This window comes from Choloepus didactylus, chromosome 18, assembly GCF_015220235.1.
Source record: "Choloepus didactylus isolate mChoDid1 chromosome 18, mChoDid1.pri, whole genome shotgun sequence".
Classification (NCBI taxonomy): Eukaryota; Metazoa; Chordata; class Mammalia; order Pilosa; family Megalonychidae; genus Choloepus; species Choloepus didactylus.
In genome coordinates, this window is record NC_051324.1 from 36,712,130 (window position 1) to 36,736,492 (window position 24,363).

Sequence of the window (24,363 nt, forward strand, 5' to 3'; positions counted from 1 at the left end):
ACTCTCAATTCAATTCTGTTGTCTATATGTTGTCCTTGTGCCAGTACCATGCTGTTTTGGGTACTGTAGCTTTGCAATAAGTTTTAAAATCAGGAAGTGTGAGTCCTCCGACTCTGTTCTTTTCAAGATGATTTTGCCTTTAGGGTTGCTTAACCTTCCATATGAATTTGATGAGTGGTATTTCTCTTTCTCTTGATGTTGCTTTGGACAGTGGCATGTGTAGAATTGAGTGTGCCAGTTCTGAACTGAGATGTTAAGAGGCTTTGCATGTTTCTGCTTATTCTCTCTTGTGCTTCTACTCTCTCCATTAGAAGAATATCACATTGGTAATCTGCTAGCTGGCTCAAGGAAGACGAGAGAAACCTAGAGCAAGTCTGTACCAGCCAAATCACAGAGCTGTAGCAAAAAGCTGAACTACCAAACTCAGACCATCCTGGAGTAGCTGAACATAGTCAACTGGCAGATCCATGAAAATAAATAATTGTTTTCAAGCCACTGTTAGTTTCTTGGCATCATATGCCACAATTTTGAAGTTGTTGGTTTAATCTGGGTTGCTATTTGAATTTCAGAATTTATTCTTTTCATTTGCTTGTATATTGGTTAACCCATTCTAAGCAGTATAGTTAGTTATATGGTAATATGTCATAAGTAGTAGGAAACACTGCGTTTGTCCTGATTTATTAATGAGCAACCAAAGATAAACTATGTAAAGAGATGATTCTGTGCTACTTTCCTGTCTAATTCTGAGTTTGATACCATTTAGAGATTTTTCAAATTGGGGTTGCCAGACTTAGTAAATAAAAATACAGGATGCTCAGTTAAATTGGAATTTCAGATAAACAATGGGTAATTTTTTAGTATAAGTATGTCCAAATACCTCGTAGGACATACTAAATTTTTTGTTGTTGTTTATATGAAATTCCAATTTAACTGGGTATCCTGTATTTTATCTGACAACCCTACTTTAAATGCACCATCAGAATATCTTTTCACTCTATTCTAAGCAGAGCACATCAGATCATAATATTTTATCTGTTTAATGATCAGATAATTATCTACTATGGCCTTTTAACCTATTGTGTATGAGAAACTGCTAAGCAAATTTAAGTATATAAACCAGCAGGAGAGACACATTAGTCACAAAAAATCTATGTGAAGAAAATGTATAGGGTGCTATGACTCTGAACAAACATATATAATCCCTTTATCTTACGTAGTTTGTAGTCTCTTAGTGCAGCACACAGACAATTCAGGCAAATACATATGTTTATGTTGGGTGAATGGGGGTGAGGTACGTGGGGAGGGAGAAGTTAAAGTTTTACATTAATGTATTTTTTTATGAGGCCCTTTAGAAACCTAGATTAAAAAAAATAAAAATAGTAGATTACCTCCTGCTCCAGAGATAGAACTAAATTTTGAGAAAAACAGCTTTCTTTAGGATTTTATTTAACTCCTATTCTAAACCCAGGATGGCCCAGCACTTCTGGCTTTAGTAGTTTTAAAAGCCATTCATAGATATTTCTTGTGTAGACATTTAATCTTCATTTTATTATTTGAGGTTCTAACTCCAGTATTTTCCCCATAAACTCACATAGGCTTTAAAGGTATGTTTTATGTGCCAGCAATGTTCTTAGCACTTGGCTTTCAAGAACAACCACACATTTCACACTTTTTTTTTTTTTTTTTTTTTTTGATTAGAGAAGTTGTAGGTTTATAGAAAAATCATGTAGAAAATATAGAGTTCCCATAAAGTGCCCCTCTGTTAATGGGCACCTTGCATTAGTGTACATTTGCTGCAATTGATGAAAGAATATTATTATAATTGTACTATAAACTGTTGTGCATGGTTTACATTAGGGTTCACGGTTGTGCAGTCATATGGTTTTTTTTTTTTTCTTTTTAATTTTTGTTGTAGTAGCATATACAAAACCTAAAATTACCTCTTTATCCCTCTCCAAGTACATAATTCAGTGCTGTTAATTACATTCTCAATGTTGTGCTACCGTCACTACCATCCATTACCAAAACTTTTCCGTTACCCCAAATAGAAACTGTATAATTTCAGCATTAACTCTCCATTCCCTACCCCCACCCCAGCCCCTGGTAATCTGTATTCTAGTTTCTAACTTGGTGAATTTGCTTATTCTAATTATTTTATGTCACTGAGATCATAGAATATTTGTCTTTTATGCTTTTTTTTGAATGACAGAAAAACATTATTTCTTGGAATGTATAGTATCCTATATACCCATCAACCCCCCATCTTTTAGGAGTACGGAAGGTTTAGTTTTTTTGGCAGTCTACTTGGTTACCTTGTGACCAACACTAAGACATAACTGTATGACTCTCAAAGTGACGGTTTTTTAATCCTTTTTTTTAGGCTATGGATCCTTAGAGGAGATCCTTCTCATCAGAAAAATGTATACAGATATACAAAATTGCCAGATATTACTGGGAATTCACAGGTCCCTGCCCTCATGAGCTCATGGACCCCCACATTAATAAGAACATTTGTCTGCCTTTCAGAGGTTGAAATGATTTGCAATTAACTGATTAATGAGTTTTATATCCTTTTCAGTATTTGTATAGACAAGAATTGCTGCCAAAGATGTACTCCCTTAAAATTATACTAAGTTTTTGTTTCAAGTATGTGCACTATTCTGGTAGGGTTCTGCAAGTTAGGAATGTAGTCATTTTGGTGTATTTGATGGCATATTGTAACTCTGCACTGAAGATGGTTTATCACATGTATTTTGTATATAGACACCACGTACATATTACACATTATATTATATATTACACAATATTATTCTTATGTATTACATAATATAATATTTAAGAGTGTGCTATTTGCCAGGCATTATTAGAGATTAATGATTTTAAAAAACAGCCTGGCATATTTGGGATAGTGAAAGTCAAAGTGACTGAGGTGTAAAAATGTGAAGTTCAGTGCAGCGAGAGAGAGATGTTAGGTCAGCTTGTGAAGAACCATGTTAGGAGTTGGAATTAATTCTCCAGGCATTGGGAAATACCAGTGATCTTTAAGCGGTGGAGAGTGATTTAGTACAGAATGCACTTACACTTTTAAAAAATTACTTTAAATAGTTAATTGTACATGTGATAATATATTCATTGTACTTAAATTAGAAGAAGGATATGCAAAAAGAAAAAAAAGTCTTCTACAATCCCATGACTGGTAAAACTATATTGTAAACTATTTTAGACTTTTTTTGTTGATACACTTAACAGCTATTTTTCTAAACCAGGTTCACTTGGTTTGTTTGAAAATCTGCCTCCATAGTCCGTAGTTCTCCATATTCCATAGGCACAGGCCATGCCTTCATAGCATAATCCCTTTGTGACACTTTCCACCTGAAAACATTTAAAATGCTAAGAAGACTACTTCAACTGATAAAACCAGTCTTTTAGAGGCAGGGACTCGTGTGTGCTACCCTAACAATCATGTAACAACCTACAATTTGGGAATTGAATCCATAGCTTCTGCCCACTTCTATACTGATTTGTTGTTGGCTATTTGCCTGAAGTATCATGTCTGTCTGGTGCTTGTACATGTGACTGCTTATCTGGTTCAGAAAAACATAGTCATGTATTTGTTCAATCTGGAAGAGACAGTGGATAATAGTCAAAACTCTCCAGCAGGAATATGCAAAACCCGATTTTGATGGGTAGACATGTGGCCCTCAACTTGTTGGGAACTTGAAATATTTCTCCTTAAAATAGGCTTTAAAGAGTGGTTGCATTCCCAGGCTGTTCGTTCTTTCAAATGAATGAATATTTCGTTCTGTCATTGAGCATTAGGCTATATATTAAAAGTAGGGATACAAAATGAAAAGTTAGGGTTCTTGTCAGCAAGACGTTTGAAATCAATTGGTGACACTACCAAACAAATAATTATGATACAGTGCAAGAAATGGTTAACTGGAGCTATGAAAAAAGTGGTAGGAGTAGATAAAAGTGTTTCTAAATCTGCATTGGAGACAAGGGAATCTAAGAAAAGGGGTACTTGAAGTAGATTCTTTAGTTAATAATACAGCTGAAGTGCAGTTCTGGAAGTATTGATATCTAATTTTCCTTTAAAGCCACATTTCTATGGGAAATACATTTCTAAGCCTTGCTAGTTAATCCAGAGCACACTTCTACCAATTCTTCTTTCCTAGCTCAGTTTAATTCTTCCCTTCGGTTCTCTGTGGAGTAATGCAGTTGAGGCAAGGTCTCTCACATGAGAATGTGTTTGGAGCTTTAAGAGCACTCACTGGTCCTTTTGTAGGGGAGCACTACTGGGTCAGTGACAATCTGTGGGGTTTTTTGTAAAGCAAGTGTTTTTAAACTGGGGACTGTAACTATATTCTCTCCTTGCTGCCAGATAGTAATAGTATATAATACAATGTGCCATTTACTTGAAGCTTTAAGTAGGTCATATTAAAAACTTGTATAACAGAATATTAAATGCTTGTAAAATATGTAGTATGCTCTCTAAAATTCACAATTATTTCTTAAACTACTCCTTTTCTCATTTGTAAGGTATCTTCTTCATAGTCCCAGCCTGCTTCACAGGAGTCCAATTAGTAGAATGTAAATTGGCTGTCCTTGGGGTGCTTTAATGTTGATTTCCATTGACTTTTCCCAGCTAAAATCCTTATTTTATTTATCACCCTTAGAATCAGTTTAAAACTTTTCTTCTTTATTTTTATTTCTGGTTTAGAAGTAAACTGCAGTTTCTAATATAAGAATATTTGGTTGGCTGGGGCTTTACAAAAATACCAGTTTTATTTTAAATATCCTTATACCCCTAAAAATAATATAGGTGACTACGGTTAATTAAACAATAACTTCTGTTTTACAAGATTTCCAGGATGCTAATTTATACCTGAAGAGGACTGTGAATGAAGTGTATCAGTATCAATTTGCTCCATTAATCAAATGCTATTGAGTTTTAGAATCCATCATGATTGGTCAGTAAATTTCCTACCATGTAACTAAAAAATTTCCTGTTTATTACCAGATCCTAGAACCCTATCGATATTGTCTCTGCTGTGTAAATAGCTCTGAGTAGTGCAATATTGCTTATAGGGTTTTAGTGTTTGGGAAGAACAATGGGCAGGCTGCAGAAACTATGTAGCTGAAATTGAAGCAACAGTCTTCTTTTTTAGGAAGAAAACAAATAGAAGCTAGTTTTCACTATAAATATTAAAATTTAAGGCTCAAATGTTGAATTTTAATTTAGTAGAAGCAACAATTGTCTTTCTTAAGTTCATTTTTTCTTTTTTAAATAGCTTATATTAAGATATAATTTGCGTACCATATAAGTCATTCACTTAAAGTTTACAATTCAGTGGTTTTTAGTATATTCACAGAGTTATGCAATCATTATCACATTCATTTTAGAACTTTTTCATCACCCCAAAGTGAAATCCCATTCCCATGAGCAGTAACTTCATGTTAACTTCCAACCCCCTAGCCTTAGACAACCACCATCTACTTTTTGTCTCCCTAGACTTATGTGTTCTGGACATTTCATATAAAGGGAATCATAGAATATGTGGTCTTTTACGACTGGCTTGTTTCACCTTGCATATTGTTTTCAAGGTTCACCCATGCTGTAGCGTGTAACAGTGCTCCATTCCTTTTTATGGCCAAATAATATTCCATTGTATGGATATAAAATTTTCAATTTATCCATTCATTCATCAGTTGATGGATATTTGGGTTGTTTCCATGTATTGGCTATTGTGAATAATGCTGCTGTGAACAATTGTGTTCAAGTTTTTGTGTGAACATATGTTTTCATTTCTCTTGGGTATATACATCTAGGAGTGGAATTTCTGGGTTATATGAAAGAATATTAAATATTACTATTAACTCTAGTCCATAGTTTGCAGTAGGTACATTTTTTCCCACATACCCCTCTGTTATTAACTCCTTGTAATAATATCATATGTTTGTTCCAGTTCATGAAAGAACTTTTAAATATTTTTTTATATTTGTACATTTGATCACAGTCATAGTACACCACAAGATTCACTGTTTTATACATTCCCATATTTTAACCTCTGCCTTCCCTTTAGGTGACATACGTGACTCTAAACTTCCCCTTTCCACCACATTCAAACACCATTCAGTACTGTAATTATTCTCACAATAACATGCTACTGTCACCTCTATCCATTTCCAAATGTTTAAGTTCAGCCTAGTTAAACATTCTGTACATACTGAGCAACTGCTCCCCATTCTTTAGCCTCATTCTATATCCTGGTAACATATATTTTATAGTTTGTCTATGAGTTTACGTATTATAAGTAGTTCATATCAGCGAGATCATAGAATATTTGTCCTTTTGTGTTTGACTTATTTCACTTAATATCTTTTTTCTAACTTTTAACATTTCGATCAATTGAATTTGGGTTTACTTGTAATACAATGGAATAGTTTAATTTTAGTGTTGAAAGAGACCCTCCACTCCAATTTTCTCATTTAATAAGAGAGACCCAGAGAGATGAGGGCCTTACCTAAGGCTACACAGCTGGTTTGTGATAGCAGGGCTAGAACTCAAGCATCACAATTCCTTTTATTTTCTTTTTTCTGTACCATACTACCAGGTTGTATTCAGAGTGAATTTTTAACTGACTAGCTTTATACTTTAGTGATATCAGATTTAAAACTTTTTATTTTAACTTTTAAATTTAATTTTAGGTAAAGAACTATTTCCCTCCATCAGTGTGACTAATTGGCTTTAATGTCATATATACTTTTGGTCTAACCTGTAACAAACTTGGAGTAATGAAAATAGAACTAGAGGCAAGTCACTTAGCCTATTGTTTCATTTATAAAATACAGTGTTGAGATCAGAGAATATTAAGATTGTTTATTTCTCAACATTGCAACAGCACCCTTTTTCTATTTTTGTCACCTGCTTATTCCCTAGCCCACTGACTTCACTTATAAACAAATAGTTCCCGTGTCTATTCTCATAAAATGTCCCATGCATTCTCCTCAGAGGATAATTTGCCCACTTTAAAGCTGTTTTTCCCTCTTGAAGTCTTTTAAAAATTCTATTTATCCTCTGAAATATTGTGGGAAGAGAGTCCCTTAAGGGGGGATGGACATTAAAACAATCTTTTGAAAGCATGATATGTTGATAAATGTTTAACATTCTGGCAGGTGGGAAGCCCTGAATTTTAAAAGTGATTGCCAATTTCCCTTGTGTAAATGGCCTATTTCAGACTACCAGCATGTCATTGAAAGTGGAATCGGGAAGAGATGTCTAGTAGCATATCATTATATAATATTTCTACTATACAGATACAGTAGATGTAAACAACCTCAAGAGCATAGAAAATAGTAAAATATTGTGAAATAATTAGGAATTGATTTTGGAGAATGTATTATCTTTGTTTTTAATAACTTATTTAATTGTAAATTTATATATTTAATTTTTAATGGTGGCTGTATTTAACAATTGGCTCATAAAACATCCATCAAACCAATGACTGAAAGAGAACTCTTTGGTATCTTATTAAAATTTGCTGTTTAAAAGCTGGAACCACTTTTTGGGATCATTTGATAATTCGTATGTTGTAGGCTCATAGATATTACAGGAAGCTGTAGTTGAATCCACTCTTTTGAAAAGAAGACATTATATTTCCCTATCTTATGATTTAAAAAATTAATGACTTTCAAAAAGATTACAAAAATAACTGCTTATTGCACTTACTACAGAAATAAAAAAGTGAAAGCCTACCCCCATGGTTGTTAATAATTTTTATACCCTCACTTTTAATAACTGCATGGAATTCCAGTTATTGATGTTTTACATGTAACTTTTCACTCCAATTCAGTTATCCTTTATCGCTGATGGCCTGTGGTCGTTCTCCCCTTTTTTCTCCCTTAGAGGCTTACTACAGATCAAGGTCCTCTGCTCTGCTAGGACCCAGGTTCAATAAATTGGAGTTATTCAGACTGCTACTGCAGTATCACATACAGCTTTTCTTGTAAAATTTTTGACTCTTTAAGCTCTCTAATTTTGGTCTGTACGGTACATATCTGTAGTTCTTTTGGTTAATGGGATGCAAATAAGGGTAACAATGTGAGTATTCCTGAAAATAAATTTGTTAATGTTTTGACTTGAAACCACATTTCCTGCTGGAGGGAGATAAAACATTCCCTGATTGATGAGAGTGTTACCAACCCTAGAGAATTCTTATAGTCCCTGTTAGTTTTTTTATTAATATATGAGCATGGCTACTTGGTATGTTAATTTTATCCCAGAATCTAAGAGCTGCCTAGGGAAATGACTGGAATATAATATTTCAAAATATCAACAGTTTTAAAACTTTTAATAGAGGATAGGAATTATGGCTGATGGAACCTTTAGATATACTTTGCTATTTTTACATTTTCAAAATGAGTATATATCACATATTTATTATTAAAGTACTAAAAAATATAAAGGGAAAAGAAAGGATAGCCAAAGTATCATGCTTATTAATATTTCTTTTGGTTCACAAACTAATGATTTGTGCTGATCTTTAGTTCCAGAAAGCTGACTCTGATCTGGATTACATTCAATACAGGCTGGAATATGAAATCAAGACTAATCATCCTGATTCAATAGGCGAGGTAATCTACAAAATAAATATGTCTTTTTAATTGAATATTTTATAGTAAGATTTTCTGTCAGTATTTCTAATGGTATTAGACATATAACAAATAATATATTATGAAGTACTAGGTTCAAAGAATCTTAAAATCTTGTGTTGGAAGCTTGGTCATAGCATACTAGAGAGATTGTACCCATAGTCAGGGAAATTTGTGGCTATATTTTTTTTTTTTTTTTTTTTTTTTGGCTTTTATAAAAGGGGGTTTATTTGGTTACAAAGGTACAGTCTTAAGGCCATAAAATGTCCAAGGTAACACATCAGCAATCAAGTACCTTCACTGGAGGATGCCCAATGGTGTCTGGAAAACCTCTGTTAGCTGGGAAGGCAAGTGGCTGGTGTCTGCTCCAAAGTTCTGGTTTCAAAATGGCTTTCTCCCAGGATGTTCCTCTCGAGGGTGCAGTTCCTCAAAAATGTCACTCTTAGTTGCTCTTGGGGCATTTGTCCTCTCTCAGCCTCTCGGGAGCAAGAGTCTGCTTTCAATGGCCATCTTCAAACTGTCTCTCATCTGCAGGTCCTCTCTCAGCTCCTGTGCATTCTTCAAAGTGTCCCTCTTGGCTGTAGCTCCTCCTCAAAATGTCACTCATAGCTGCACTGAGTTCCCTCTGCGGTCAGCTCATTTATATAGCTCCACTGATCAAGGCCCACCCTCAATGGGTGGGCTGTGGCTATATTTTTAACCCTTAAAATAAGAATCATTGAGTCCAGATGTACAAACCACTGTGGAAGCTTCTGAAATTCTGAGAGAGAAATAGATACCTCTAGAGTAGTGCTTCTTAAATAAGTTTGGGGGAGAAGTCCTGACAGTCATGGTATTCTCTGTAGAAGATGATGATGTATTACTAATTAGTTTAATTATATTATACGAACGATGATTTTTGCATAAAATTATATGTTTAGTTATTCTAAATTTAGTTTGAGTAGAAATACTAACCATTTATATGGCATAAAACCATAACTGCAAGTACCGTGCCCATGGGGATAAAAGCAAACTGTTTCCAAGCATTGTCTCTTTATTTTTATTATTATTATTATTATTATTATTTTAGGAAATGTATATTTAATCATCTCTTGAATGGTCATAATGCTAAAATCAAGTTTTCTGTAACAAAATGTAAAACAGTCATGGTGGGTACAAAGTGCTAAGGATGCAGTGGTCAACGTGTGAAAAAATAGTGTGGGAAAGGGGCTGGAAACAAAATGTTGTTTTCTATCAAAGCTTCCCTCCTCAGGGTGTTGTTTCAAAGGGTCCATGCCCATGCTTTTAGAAGTCTGTGTTTCAAGGAAGGCACATCTTTGTTGTTTTAATTTTAATTTTAATTTTGGCTGGGCAGGGTTCTGAGATCTAAATTCAGATTGAGGGAATTTATGATGGAATGTGGTTTGTAAGGCAGAATGAAGTGAAAGTAACTTAGAAGCGCAACCAGCTGAAGATTATCCCATCAAGAATTTCCCACAGGCCTTGTCCATGCTGTTCACTGTAAGATGTGATCCTGGCTGCTCAACATCAGAGTTCTGGCTCTTTGTACTGACAGCAGCCAAAGAGACAGAGGCTAATGCCCAGTTTTTAGGAAGCTAACAAATTTGTTTGTTCCTCTCTTTTCTAGATCCTTTTCTGCTCTAAGGATTTCTTATCCTCAGCACTATTGACATTTTGGGCTGAATGCTTCTTTGTTGTTGGGGGATGTCCTGTGTGTTGCAGAATGTTGGGCAGCATCCCTGGGCTCCATGCACTAGATGCCAGTGGAAAAACACCCCACCCCAAGTTATGACAACCAAAATTGTCTCCGACAGTACCAAATGTCCCCTGGGGGCAAAGTCACCCCCAGTTGAGTCCCACTGCTCTAGACGCTGTTGAAGGCTGAGGTCATAGCTGTCCATGCAGGATAGACAGTAGAAGCCTCTGAAATCTTGTGATGGCATATGTTCCATATAGTAAAGGTGAGAGGTCCTTCCCTGGACCATTCAAGAGTGAACATCATCTGAGAAATAAAATAGCATTTGTTTTAAAAGGAAGGTGCCACGCATTGTGTCTTAATATTAATTTTTGACTTTAATTTTTTTCTTTGGCACTTTCTAGTAGACTAGTAGTATCATATTTTATAGTTTAAAAAAATTTCATACAATTTTTTTTTTTATAGAGTGGAAGTGTGAATCAAAGTAACATTTTGCACAAAATTGGGAAATATTGTAGATGTTCAGTTATTATTGTTTATTTCATGGAATTCCAGAATTCTGCGTGAGGGTAGTTGAACTATTCTAGCTCCTTGTCTTTCTCCCTTTTCTTTTTAACTCAGGAGCAACCAACCAATTTTGGTCCACTGGTATCACCTAGTGGCTAGCCAAAGGACTATCTTTGTGGAAGACCTTTTCATGTGGGGCTTCCACTTTTCTTCTGACTTCCATTTCTCGTCTTTGTTCCACCTCCAGGTATTTTTCTCTTCTTCCTTCTTAAAAACACTTTTATTGAAATATAATATTTACTGCCATAAAAATTTATTCTCTTCTATAACTTTTTTAACACCTTTAATATTCATCCAGTAACTCGCTTCTCTCTCCCCTTTTGTGTCTTACACTTGAGAACAAAAGCATGATATTAACCTTTGTAGTTTTGCTCAGCATTAGATCCAATGATTATACGTGTATCAAGGAACAGGAAAGAAAACAATCAGCTGCTGGAATCTCTAATGCCTCTCTAGGGTAGTGGTAGTGGTTGTAAACGTTCCTTGAGCATTACTGTGTGCCAAGCACTGTGATATGTGTGTGTGTGTACTCACACTGATATACATATGAAATTTTGTTTAGTTGCATTATCCTCACTCTAGCACCAAATGTGATTTGGAGACTGTCAGTGATTCTGCATAAAAGTTAATATTTTTTACTAGGTTCTATGTAGATGTAGAGATACAAACTACAAGTTCCTATTACCATGTTCATCGTTATTTATTCTAGAAAGATAATTTTGTTTTATCTTAGGAACATTTTCCCTGTAGATTCTTTTAAGCTTAGTAGCATAACTGATAGCACATTTCCTTTGTTTCTTTTAAACAGCCTCTTAAGTTTTGGTTTTTGCTCAAATTGGCTTTTCTTTTACCTCATCACCAGCATTATCATTAGCAGAGCTCACTTCTTGTGTATTCTTATGACCTTTCTTTACCCATGGCAAACAAAGTTCTGAAATGAATTAAGGTGTTATAGGCACAAAATTAAATAAAGTGCAGCACAGTTTATAAACATTAATAAAAGAACACAATAGCTTCCGAGAAGCCAGTCACTCAAACAAGCCGCTGCATTTTTCTCGGCTATCTGCACAGCAGTTTTTTCCTCTGTAGGTTATGGTGCTAAAAATGTAGTCATAAGCAGGCCATGTAATACAGATCATGTTACTCTGAATTAATCATTCCCATATCAATTTTATTAGTTTCAGTTAATGTCTTAAAAACACAGAGTGAGTAATTGTTTATACTACCCTAATCTAACTCTTTTAGCTCTATGGCTGCTTACTACTTATGCTTGTTTCACAAACTCTTTTCCCACCTTTGGGAAATTATCAAGGGTTAGTTCTTGCCTCATTTCTTTTTTTTTCTACATAAGTTTGTATTTGGGGAATGCATCATTCTTCTGAACTCCATCCCAGTTACCTAAAGGTCATTTATACTTACATGATTTACTATCATCTCATACTTGATGTCTTCTTCCCTCATACCAATTTTCCTCCCAGGATAGGGAAGATCTTTAAATATTTGATGTCTGTACAAAGGGAGGTGTTGAAGAGACTGTGGAACATAGGAAATTAAAGGTTCTCGAGTATATGGGGAAGAATCATAAAATACTGGTGGTGTTGGGGGCTGAGGAAGGATGAGAATATCCATAGATATTTTAATTTTTTGATGAAAATTCAGGAAGATGGAGTTTCTCCTGGTTAGTTTTCTGTCTTCTAACTAAAGAATTTGGTGAGGTCATGTGTCAAGAAGGAGTGGATGGAAATTGGAGGGAGTAGAGAAAGTTTGGAATAGCTAGTTTTGGGGAGTTTGCTAAGGAACCACCAGGGAATGAAAAGAATTGCCAAGAGGCAGAAAGGGCCTGGTTGAAAATGTCTTTTATGGAATAGTAGTTATCTATATTATAAATTGAATTTGAAAAACCAATTTTATAAGTGGTTTCAAGTTGTTTTTTTAGTTGTTTTTTATTCTTTATGAGAAAATCAACAGAAAGCCTTTTATCATCTTTTGCACAGCATTTAGAATTGTATTTTAGAAATACTATGTAATGATTTTGAACTATGCATCAGATGTTATATGTCTAAAATGATATTATTTGTTGTTCAACATTGTTTTTGTGTGTGTATGTGTGAGTTACTTCTATACCTAGGCTATAAATTCCTTGAGAATAGGATTTAGGTCTTATAATTCTCTTTCTTCCCCACCCCCCATCCTGTTGTCACACAGCTGCACAGACTGACTTTCTCATAATTAAATACTCAATAGTATTCGATTAAATGGTCAATAGAATATATTGGTATATTTGAATTCTTAAAAGGAGCTTAATTTTTCCTTACCATGATTTAACGTATCTTTTTTCCTAATGTAGAAAAATCCAATTATTCTCCTAAAGGAGTTGTCAGCAATAAAGTTTCGATATCAGACTTTGCATGCACGCTTTAAACCAGTTGCTGATGAGCAGAAAGAGACTAAGAGCCGCATTTGTGCTACTTTGAATAAGACTATGACCATGATACAAGAACTACAAAAGCAAGCAGACCTGGAGGTAATGCTTTTCAATTGACAAGTTGGATTTGCATTGTTTTAATTCTGATAGCCCCCGGAAACTAGCATTTTGAAATTCAGCAGTCTGAACTGTTGATAGAAATGAGATATTCTCGATTCTTTAAAGTGTAATAGCTGACACTCTTATCTCCTTTTATTTTAAAGTAAGCATGTAGACTTGACATGGTTAATGAAGAGGTGTGCTATTTTGGATTATGTAACCATGGCTGAAGGGAAAACTTGCTAATACTTAAATCTCCCAGCTCTCCATGTTCCTATGGGTACTAGTGAGACTGAGAAATCTGGAAAGATCAATAGCAGTGATTTTTTTTTTTTTTTTTCTTGTTCTCCTTTCCTTCAAATTGGTTAGAGTCCATTTTCTCCCTCTACTTCCCCATTATCCCCATCTTATTTAGTGTAGAGTACCTTTAATAACTGTGTCTGTCACTGATATGCTACACTGTTCAGGTATGTTGAAGTAGAAGCAAGGCACTAAGACCTTGAACAGAAAACTGAAGAATTTGGTAGGGTTTTCAGTTACTATCAAGGAAAAGTTGGGGCTTTAGAAGAAAAAGATAGGCTATATGTAGATGGCATCAGAGAGTATAACTTAATTATCTCGTTTTATCTCTGGTGCCAACTCAATCAATTAACTAGTAATGGCTGCTTAGAGTGCTGTATTAAGGAGCTGTGTCTGGGCATGGCAGAAAAGTGCTATCTGCTGTCAGCATAGGAAGGAGACAACATACATGCTATTTACTTGCCAATTCTAAACTAAATTCCAACTTAAGATACTAGAATTATGGGCTTGTAGCTAGAGTAAGAGTATATCTCAAAAGACTGATTACCCAGGTTACCTTGATCAAGAATTCTTTATATTTCAAATGGAGGAAAAGAGAATATACTTGGTTAAAGCTGTAAAATGATACCTTAGAAATATCTGTTGTGTCTCAGAGAGAAGAGGAGTAGAGGAGGGAAGAGCAATTAGAAAGGTAGGGAGGAGAAAATGGGGGATGGGATTTAAAAGAGTAGGGTGGTGTTACATGTTAAATAAAATACAAAATATATGCATGATAACCTTTTTTTTTTTTTAATAGCGTCTAAAAGCATCTAACACAAAATTTATTTAAGAATAAATTTAACCGAGGATACAGAAGACTTATACACTAAAAAGTCTAACACACTGTTGAAAAGAAATTAAAGAAAACTTAAATAAGTGGCAAGACATTCCATGTTTATGGACTGGAAGATTTAATATTGTAAATATCACCCAAAATAATCTATACCTTCAATGTAATCCCCATCAAAATTCCAGCAGAAATGGAAAAGCTGACCAATTGCAAATTCATATAACTGCAATTAGCCAAAACAATTTTGAAAAAGGAAGAACAAAGTTGGAGGACTCACACTCCCTGATTTCAGCTTAGTACAATGCTTCAATTATTGAAACAGTGTGTACTGGCATTGTATAGAAACATAGAACAATGCAATAGAATCTAGAAATGAACCTACATGTTCAATGGCCAAATGATTTTTGACAAGGGTCCCAAGGACAGTAAATGGGGAAAGAATAGTCTCTTCAACAAATGGTCCTGTGAAAACTGGATATCCAAATGCGAAAGAATGAAATCTGATTCCTACCTCACACCATATACAAAAATTAACTCAAAGTGGATCAAGGAGATAAACGTAAGAGCTAAAACCATAAAATCCTTAGACGATAACATAGGGGTAAACCTTCATGACCTCGTATTTGGCTGTGATTTCTTAGATATGACACCAACAGCATTAGTAAGAAAAGAAAGATAAAGTGAACTTTCATAAAAATTAAAAACTTTTGCCCATCCAAGGACATTATCAAAGAAGTACTACTGCTCAATAGCCTAATTAAAAAATGGACCCAAAACTTGAAAAGACATTTCTCCAAAGATATAAAAATGGCCAATAAGCACATGAAAAGATGTCAACATTAGCCATTAGAAAACGAAAATCAAACCCATACTGAGACTCCACTGCACACACAGTAGGATGCTGTTATTTTAAAAACAAAAACAGAAAATAACATGTTGGCAAGGATGCAGCGAAATAGAAATCCTGATATGCTGGTGGTGGGAATGTAAAATGGTGCTGTCATAATGGAAAACAGTTTGGTGGCACTTCATAAAGTTGAACATAGTTACATATGACTTGGCAATGCCACTTGTAGGTATATAAGCAAAATAATTGAAAGCAAGGACTTGAACAGATATTTGTACACCCATATTTGTAGCAACATTATTCACAATAGCCAAAAGGTGGAATCAATCCAAGCATCCATCAACAGACGATTGGGTAAACAAAATGTGGTCTACACATACAGTGGAATATTATTCAGCTGTAAAAAGTAATGGAGTTCTGATACATGCTGCAATATGGATGAACCTTGAACATGTCATGTTGAGTGAAATACTCCAGACACAGACAATTATTGTATGATTGTATGATATAGTTTATATGAAATACCTGTAATAAACAAACTTCACAGCAACAGTTGTAGATTAAAGGATACCAGTGACCATGGCAGCAGGAGGTGGGGAAGAGGAGGGTGTGGGGAGGAGGAGTTATTGCTTAATGGGTGCAGAGATTCTCTTTGAGGTGATGAAAAAGTTGAGGTAATGAGTGTTAGTGATGGTAGCACAATATTGCAAATAGAATCAATGCCAGTGAATGAATGGTATACTTGGAAGTGATTAAACTGAGAAATTCTGAGTTGACTATTTGGTACCACAAGTAAAAAAATACATATATCAAAGTGAAAAAAGTTCTATTTCCCATTTCAATTTTCCACCTCTCTTCCCAAGAGATAACTAACATCACCAGTTTCTTGAGCATCTTTGAAGAGAAATTTTAGACATAAACAGGTCTCTGTTTTTGTGTCCCTTCCCCATATAAATGGTAGCACATGCTACATATAGAAGATAACTCTTCAGGAGACTTCCTGAGTTAGAATACTTTCTCTCCAACCTTATTGCAATTATTCAATCCACTGTTGAAGAGTACAGGTCTGTAACTTTGCATAATGTCACTCAATTTTGCTTGTCTGCTGTTTCCTTATGATTAAATTAAGCATGAGCACTTTTGGCAGTAAAACCACAGAAGGGATATTGTGTCTTAGATGCTTCATTTCAGGCGGCACCTCATGTCAGTCTGTATTACTGTTGGTAAAGTGAATATTGTGCACTTGGTTAAGGTGGAATCTGTCAGGTTTTTCCATTGCAAATTTATCAGTTTTCCTTTTTTAATTAATAAGTAATATGTGTGTAGATTCTTTGAGACAGTATGTATCTTGTTCTTCATAAAACATTCACTTTGAAATTTTTACATACATTGATGTTTTTTGCCTGAATCAATTATTACTGAGATGATTATGAAATGATATGTATTCATTTTATTTTCATTGTCCTCAGCTCTGCTGAACTCTGGGTCCAGGCTGGGTCAGTAGTGCCGTGGAGTGCCTCTTGGACCCATCTCTGTCCCCGAAGTCTTGCTTAACAATTCCAGAATGCTCAACTTGCAGTCTCAGAGAAAGAGTGCATCCCCAGCAAGAGTGAGAAATATTTGGGGCTCAGGATGATGATATCAGATACACTGAACTAGTTTCTGTGCCCCCTCATTCTGATTCCAGAGAAATAAAACAGTTGCTAGTGAGGTTGGTGATATTTTGCGTTGCTTCTATGCCTTGAACCCTCTCATCTCAGGGATTTTGCCCCTTGTCTTGTATTTGTTCTAAGATCTCATCAGGTTCTCTTTTTCTCTGGAAAAATAATCTAGGATCTTCGGTTTTGAAACCAAACTTGGACTCTTAACTCTGGAACCCCAATTTCTTTAGCAAGCTGTTCTCTGGAATCAATCCCAGGGTAAGGGTTGTTCTTTTTTTTATTTTATTTTATTTTATTTTATTTTATTTTATTTTATTTTATCTTCATTTTATTGAGATATATTCACATACCACGCAGTCATACAAAACAAATCGTACTTTCGATTGTTCACAGTAACATTACATAGTTGTACATTCATCACCTAAATCAATCCCTGACACCTTCATTAGCACACACACAAAAATAACAAGAATAATAATTAGAGTGAAAAAAAGCAATTGAAGTAAAAAAGAACACTGGGTACCTTTGTCTGTTTGTTTCCTTCCCCTATTTTTCTACTCATCCATCCATAAACTAGACAAAGTGGAGTGTGGTCCTTATGGCTTTCCCAATCCCATTGTCACCCCTCATAAGCTACATTTTTATACAACTGTCTTCGAGATTCATGGGTTCTGGGTTGTAGTTTGATAGTTTCAGGTATCCACCACCAGCTACCCCAATTCTTTAGAACCTAAAAAGGGTTGTCTAAAGTGTGCGTAAGAGTGCCCACCAGAGTGACCTCTCGGCTCTTTTTGGAATCTCTCTGGCACTGAAGCTTATTTCATTTCCTTTCACATCCCCCTTTTGGTCAAGAAGATGTTCTCCGTCCCATGTTGCCTGGTCTACATTTCTCCCTGGGAGTCATATTCCACGTTGCCAGGGAGATTCACTCCCCTGGGTGTCTGATCCCACGTAGGGGGGAGGGCAGTGATTTCACCTTTCAAGTTGGCTTAGCCAGAGAGAGAGGGCCACATCTGAGCAACAAAGAGGCATTCAGGAGGAGGCTCTTAGGCACAACCATAGGGAGGCCTAGCCTCTCCTTTGCAGCAAACGTCTTCCCAAGGGTAAAACCTATGGTAGAGGGCTCAACCCATCAAACCACCAGTCCCCTATGTCTGTGGTCATGTTAGCAACCATCGAGGTGGGGTAGGTGAATACCCCTGCATTCTCCACAGGCTCCTCAAGGGGGCACTACATCTTTATTTCCTTGTTTTTCTTTTTTTTTTTTTTAACTTTCCCTTCTTTTTTAAATCAACTGTATGAAAAAAAAAGTTAAAAAGAAAACAAACATACAATAAAAGAACATTTCAAAGAGACCATAACAAGGGAGTAAGAAAAAGACAACTAACCTAAGATAACTGCTTAACTTCCAACATGTTCCTACTTTACCCCAAGAAAGTTACCTAATATAGCAACATTTCTGTGAACTTGTTCCTACTATATCCATCAGAAATTAACAGACCATAGTCATTCCTGGGCATCCCCAGAACGTTAAATAGCTTATCTGTTCTTCTTGGATTATTGTTCCCCCTTCCTTAATTGCTCTCTATTGCTAGTTCCCCTACATTCTACATTAGAAACCATTTGTTTTACATTTTTCAAAGTTCACATTAGTGGTAGCATATAATATTTCTCTTTTTGTGCCTGGCTTATTTCGCTCAGCATTATGTCTTCAAGGTTCATCCATGTTGTCATATGTTTCACGAGATCGTTCCTTCTTACTGCCGCGTAGTATTCCATCGTGTGTATATACCACATTTTATTTATCCACTCATCTGTTGAAGGACATTTGGGTTGTTTCCATCTCTTGGCAATTGTGAATAATGCTGCTATGAACATTGGCGTGCAGATATCTGTTCGTGTCACTGCTTTCCGATCTTCCGGGTATATACCGAGAAGTGCAATCGCTGGATCGAATGGTAACTCTATATCTAGTTTTCTAAGGAAGTGCCAGACTGACTTCCAGAGTGGCTGAACCATTATACAGTCCCACCAACAATGAATAAGAGTTCCAATTTCTCCACATCCCCTCCAGCATTTGTAGTTTCCTGTTTGTTTAATGGCAGCCATTCTAACCGGTGTTAGATGGTATCTCATTGTGGTCTTAATTTGCATTTCTCTAATAGCTAGTGAAGCTGAACATTTTTTCATGTGTTTCTTGGCCATTTGTATTTCCTCTTCAGAGAACTGTCTTTTCATATCTTTTGCCCATTTTATAATTGGGCTGTCTGTACTATTGTCATTGAGTTGTAGGATTTCTTTATATATGCAAAATATCAGTCTTTTGTCAGATACATGGTTTCCAAAAATTTTTTCCCATTGAGTTGGCTGCCTCTTTACCTTTTTGAGAAATTCCTTTGAGGTGCAGAAACTTCTAAGCTTGAGGAGTTCCCATTTATCTGTTTTCTCTTTTGTTGCTTGTGCTTTGGGTGTAAAGTCTAGGAAGTGGCCGCCTAATACAAGGTCTTGAAGATGTTTTCCTACATTATCTTCTAGGAGTTTTATGGTACTTTCTTTTATATTGAGATCTTTGGTCCATTTTGAGTTAATTTTTGTGTAGGGGTTGAGGTAGGGGTCCTCTTTCATTCTTTTGGATATGGATATCCAACTCTCCCAGCCCCATTTGTTGAAAAGACCATTATGACTCAGTTCAGTGACTTTGGGGGCCTTATCAAAGACCAGTCGGCCATAGATCTGAGGGTCTATCTCTGAATTCTCAACTCGATTCCATTGATCTATATGTCTATCTTTGTGCCAGTACCATGCTGTTTTGGCAACTGTGGCTTTATAATAAGCTTCAAAGTCAGGGAGTGTAAGTCCTCCCACTTCGTTTTTCTTTTTTAGAGTGTCTTTAGCAATTCGAGGCATCTTCCCTTTCCAAATAAATTTGATAACTAGCTTTTCCAAGTCTGCAAAGTAGGTTGTTGGAATTTTGATTGGGATTGCATTGAATCTGTAGATGAGTTTGGGTAGAATTGACATCTTAATGACATTTAGTCTTCCTATCCATGAACATGGAATATTTTTCCATCTTTTAAGGTCCCCTTCTATTTCTTTTAGTAGAGTTATGTAGTTTTCTTTGTATAGGTCTTTTACATCTTTGGTTAAGTTTATTCCTAGGTACTTGATTTTTTTAGTTGCTATTGAAAATGGTATCTTTTTCTTGAGTGTCTCTTCAGTTTGTTCATTTCTAGCATATAGAAACATTACTGACTTATGTGCATTAATCTTGTATCCCGCTACTTTGCTAAATTTGTTTATTAGCTCTAGTAGCTGTATCATCGATTTCTCAGGGTTTTCTAGATATAAGATCATATCATCTGCAAACAATGACAGTTTTTCTTCTTCTTTTCCAATTTGGATGCCTTTTATTTCTTTGTCTTGCTGGATTGCCCTGGCTAGCACTTCCAGCACAATGTTGAATAACAGTGGTGACAGCGGGCATCCTTGTCTTGTTCCTGATCTTAGAGGGAAGGCTTTCAGTCTCTCACCATTGAGTACTATGCTGGCTGTGGGTTTTTCATATATGCTCTTTATCATGTTGAGGAAGTTTCCTTCAATTCCTACCTTTTGAAGTGTTTTTATCAAAAACGGATGTTGGATTTTGTCAAATGTTTTTTCAGCATCTACTGAGATGATCAATTGATTTTTCCCTTTTGACTTGTTAATGTGTTGTAATACATTGATTGATTTTCTTATGTTGAACCATCCTTGCATGCCTGGAATGAACCCCACTTGGTCATGGTGTATGATTTTTTTAATGTGTCTTTGGATTCGATTTGCAAGTATTTTGTTGAGGATTTTTGCATCTATATTCATTAGGGAGATTGGCCAGTAGTTTTCCTTTTTTGTAGCATCTTTGCCTGGTTTTGGTATTAGATTGATGTTAGCTTCATAAAATGAGTTAGGTAGTGTTCCATTTTCTTCAGTGTTTTGAAAGAGTTTGAGTAAGATTGGTGTCAGTTCTTTCTGGAAAGTTTGGTAGAATTCCCCTGTGAAGCCATCTGGCCCTGGGCATTTATTTGTGGGAAGATTTTTGATGACTGATTGGATCTCTTTGCTTGTGATGGGTTGGCTGAGGTCTTCTATTTCTTCTCTGGTCAGTCTAGGTTGTTCATATGTTTCCAGGAAATTGTCCATTTCTTCTACATTATCCAGTTTGTTGCCATACAGTTGTTCATAATATCCTCTTATAATTTTTTTAATTTCTTCAGGATCTGCAGTTATGTCACCTTTTTCATTCATTATTTTGTTTCTATGGGTCTTCTCTCTTTTTGATTTTGTCAGTCTAGCTACGGGCTTGTCAATCTTGTTGATCTTCTCAAAGAACCAACTTTTGGTGATATTTATCCTCTCTATTGTTTTTTTGTTCTCTATGTCATTTATTTCTGCTTTAATCCTTGTTATTTCTTTTCTTGTACTTGGTTTAGGATTGGTTTGCTGTTCATTTTCTAGCTTCTTCAGTTGATCCATTAGTTCTTTGAGTTTGGCTCTTTGTTTGTTTTTAATATATGCGTTTAGTGCTATAAATTTCCCCCTTAGCACTGCTTTTGCTGCATCCCATAGGGTTTGGTATGTTGTGTTGTCATTTTCATTCGTCTCTATATATTTAGCAATTTCTCTTGCTATTTCTTCTTTAACCCACTGATTGTTTAGGAGTGTGTTGTTTAACCTCCAGGTATTTGTGAATTTTCTAAGTCTCTGATGGTTATTGACTTCTAATTGTATTCCATTGTGGTCAGAGAATGTGCTTTGAATAATTTCAATCTTTTTAAATTTATTGAGGCTTGTTTTATGTCCCAGCATATGATCTATTCTGGAGAAAGTTCCATGAGCACTAGAAAAGTATGTGTATCCTGGTGATTTGGGGTGTAATGTCCTGTATATGTCTGTTAAATCTAATTCATTTATCGGATTGTTTAGGTTTTCAATTTCCTTATTGGTCTTCTGTCTGGTTGATCTATCTATAGGAGAGAGTGATGTGTTGAAGTCTCCCACAATTATTGTGGAAACATCAATTGCTTCCTTTAGTTTTGCCAGTGTTTCTCTCATGTATTTTGTGGCACCTTGATTGGGTGCATAGACATTTACGATTGTTATTTCTTCTTGTTGAATTGCCCCTTTTGTTAGTATGTAGTGGCCTTCTTTGTCTCTCAAAACATCCCTGCATTTAAAATCTATTTTATCTGAGATTAATATTGCTACACCTGCTTTCTTTTGGCTGTAGCTTGCATGAAATATTTTTTTCCATCCTTTCACTTTCAGTTTCTTTGTGTCCCTGTGTCTAAGATGAGTCTCTTGTATGCAACATATTGACGGTTCATTTTTTTTGATCCATTCTGCGAATCTATATCTTTTAATTGGGGAGTTTAATCCATTTACATTCAACGTTATAACCGTGAAGGCATTTCGTGAATCAGCCATCTTATCCTTTGGTTTATGTTTGTCATATATATTTTTCCCCTCTCTCTATTAATATCCTTTATTGTACCCAGACCGAATCTCTTTAGTACTGAACCTTTCTCCAAGTCTCTCTGTCCTTTCTTTGTTTCTCTGTCTGTAGGGCTCCCTTTAGTATCTCCAGTAGGGCAGGTCTCTTGTTAGCAAATTCTCTCAGCATTTGTTTGTCTGTGAAAAATTTAAGCTCTCCCTCAAATTTGAAGGAGAGCTTTGCTGGATAAAGTAGTCTTGGCTGGAAATTTTTCTCACTCAGAATTTTAAATATATCGTGCCACTGCCTTCTTGCGTCCATGGTGGCTGCTGAGTAGTCACTACTTAGTCTTATGCTGTTTCCTTTGTATGTGGTGAATTGCTTTTCTCTTGCTGCTTTCAGAACTTGCTCCTTCTCTTCTGTGTTTGACAGTGTGATCAGTATATGTCTCGGAGTGGGTTTATTTGGATTTATTCTATTTGGAGTTCGCTGAGCATTTATGACTTGTGTATTTATGTTGTTTAGAAGATTTGGGAAGTTTTCCCCAACAATTTCTTTAATTCTCTTCCTAGACCTTTACCCTTTTCTTCCCCTTCTGGGACACCAATGAGTCTTATATTCGGACGTTTCATATTATCTATCATATCCCTGAGGTCCATTTCGAGTTTTTCAATTTTTTTCCCCATTCTTTCTTTTATGCTTTCATTTTCCATTCTGTCGTCTTCCAGGTCACTGGATTGTTGTTCAACTTCCTCTAGTCTTGTACTATGAGTGTCCAGAATGTTTTTAATTTGGTCAACAGTTTCTTTAATTTCCATAAGATCATCCATTTTTTTATTTAGTCTTGCAATGTCTTCTTTATGCTCTTCTAGGGTCTTCTTGATATCCTTTGTATCCCGTACTATGGTCTCATTGTTCATCTTTAGTTCTTTGAGTAGCTGCTCTAGGTGCTGTGTCTCTTCTGGTCTTTTGATTTTGGTGCTTGGGCTTGGGTTATCCATATCGTCTGTTTTTTTCATATGCTTTATAATTTTCTGTTGTTTTTGGCCTCTTGGCATTTGCTGAACTTGATGGGTTTCTTTTAGGATTTGTAGACCTATTGAAGTCCTTATCTCTAATTTATCAGATCTACAGATTCTTGGAGTACACTTTCTCTAACTAACCAGCAGGTGGCGTCCACGAGCCACCTGTTCTCCACAAGGCAGTTCTCCCCTTCTTAGCCTTTTTGGTGAGTGGGGCAGTGAGTCTTGTGGGGTCCAATTGGTGTACCAAGCTTTCGTGTGTAGTTGGTGTTTCTGCCCTGTATATGGGGCGTGTTTCTGGGCAGTCAGGGAGGGGGGGTGGCTCTAACAATCAAATCTCCCTGGTGATCCTAGAGTTTTAAAGCTGCTGCAATAGTCTAATCCTTCCGTTCAGTCCTGCCACAGTTTGTCTCTGCCACTGACCCACAAGTCCTTGGTATTGGCGTATGGCTCCTGAGACTTGCAAGTGGGCCCCTCTTCCAGGCTGTGCACCCCGGGTCCTCTGTTGAGGGATGACTGTGCTATGTCACAGGTGAGTGCCGTCCCCCCAGGGCATTTCTGGGCTGCTGGGCTGTGTAGGGAGGCTCCCAGTCTGCTGAAATGATGACTGAATGGGGCTTTGTTAATTCACACTGCTCCACCTTCCCAACTGTGGGACAATCAGCTGAGGTTGCAGGGAAGGCTAATGTCCACTCCCAGTTTTGTGGTGTGTGCCTGTTATTTGAAGCGCTTCCGTCACACTGGGTTGTCTGGGGCAGCTCTGGGCTATGGGGCTGACGATGGGCAGGAGTG

General features: G+C 36.1%; 1 protein-coding gene across 2 annotated transcripts in view; it reads left to right on the forward strand.

Moving 5' to 3' along the window:
• SKA2 (spindle and kinetochore associated complex subunit 2) overlaps positions 1 to 24,363 on the forward strand; it is a 45,649-nt gene that overhangs the window by 14,450 nt on the left and 6,836 nt on the right. Inside the window, exons 1-3 of one of the 2 annotated variants that reach the window (XM_037810004.1) lie at positions 8,551 to 8,637; positions 10,973 to 11,105; positions 13,266 to 13,442. In XM_037810004.1, coding sequence (XP_037665932.1) covers positions 11,049 to 11,105; positions 13,266 to 13,442 — 234 coding nt within the window. In that variant the 5' untranslated portion in view covers positions 8,551 to 8,637; positions 10,973 to 11,048. Of the gene's footprint in view, positions 1 to 8,550; positions 8,638 to 10,972; positions 11,106 to 13,265; positions 13,443 to 24,363 lie in introns of those variants that run through there. The other variant, XM_037810003.1, reaches the window with a different exon arrangement.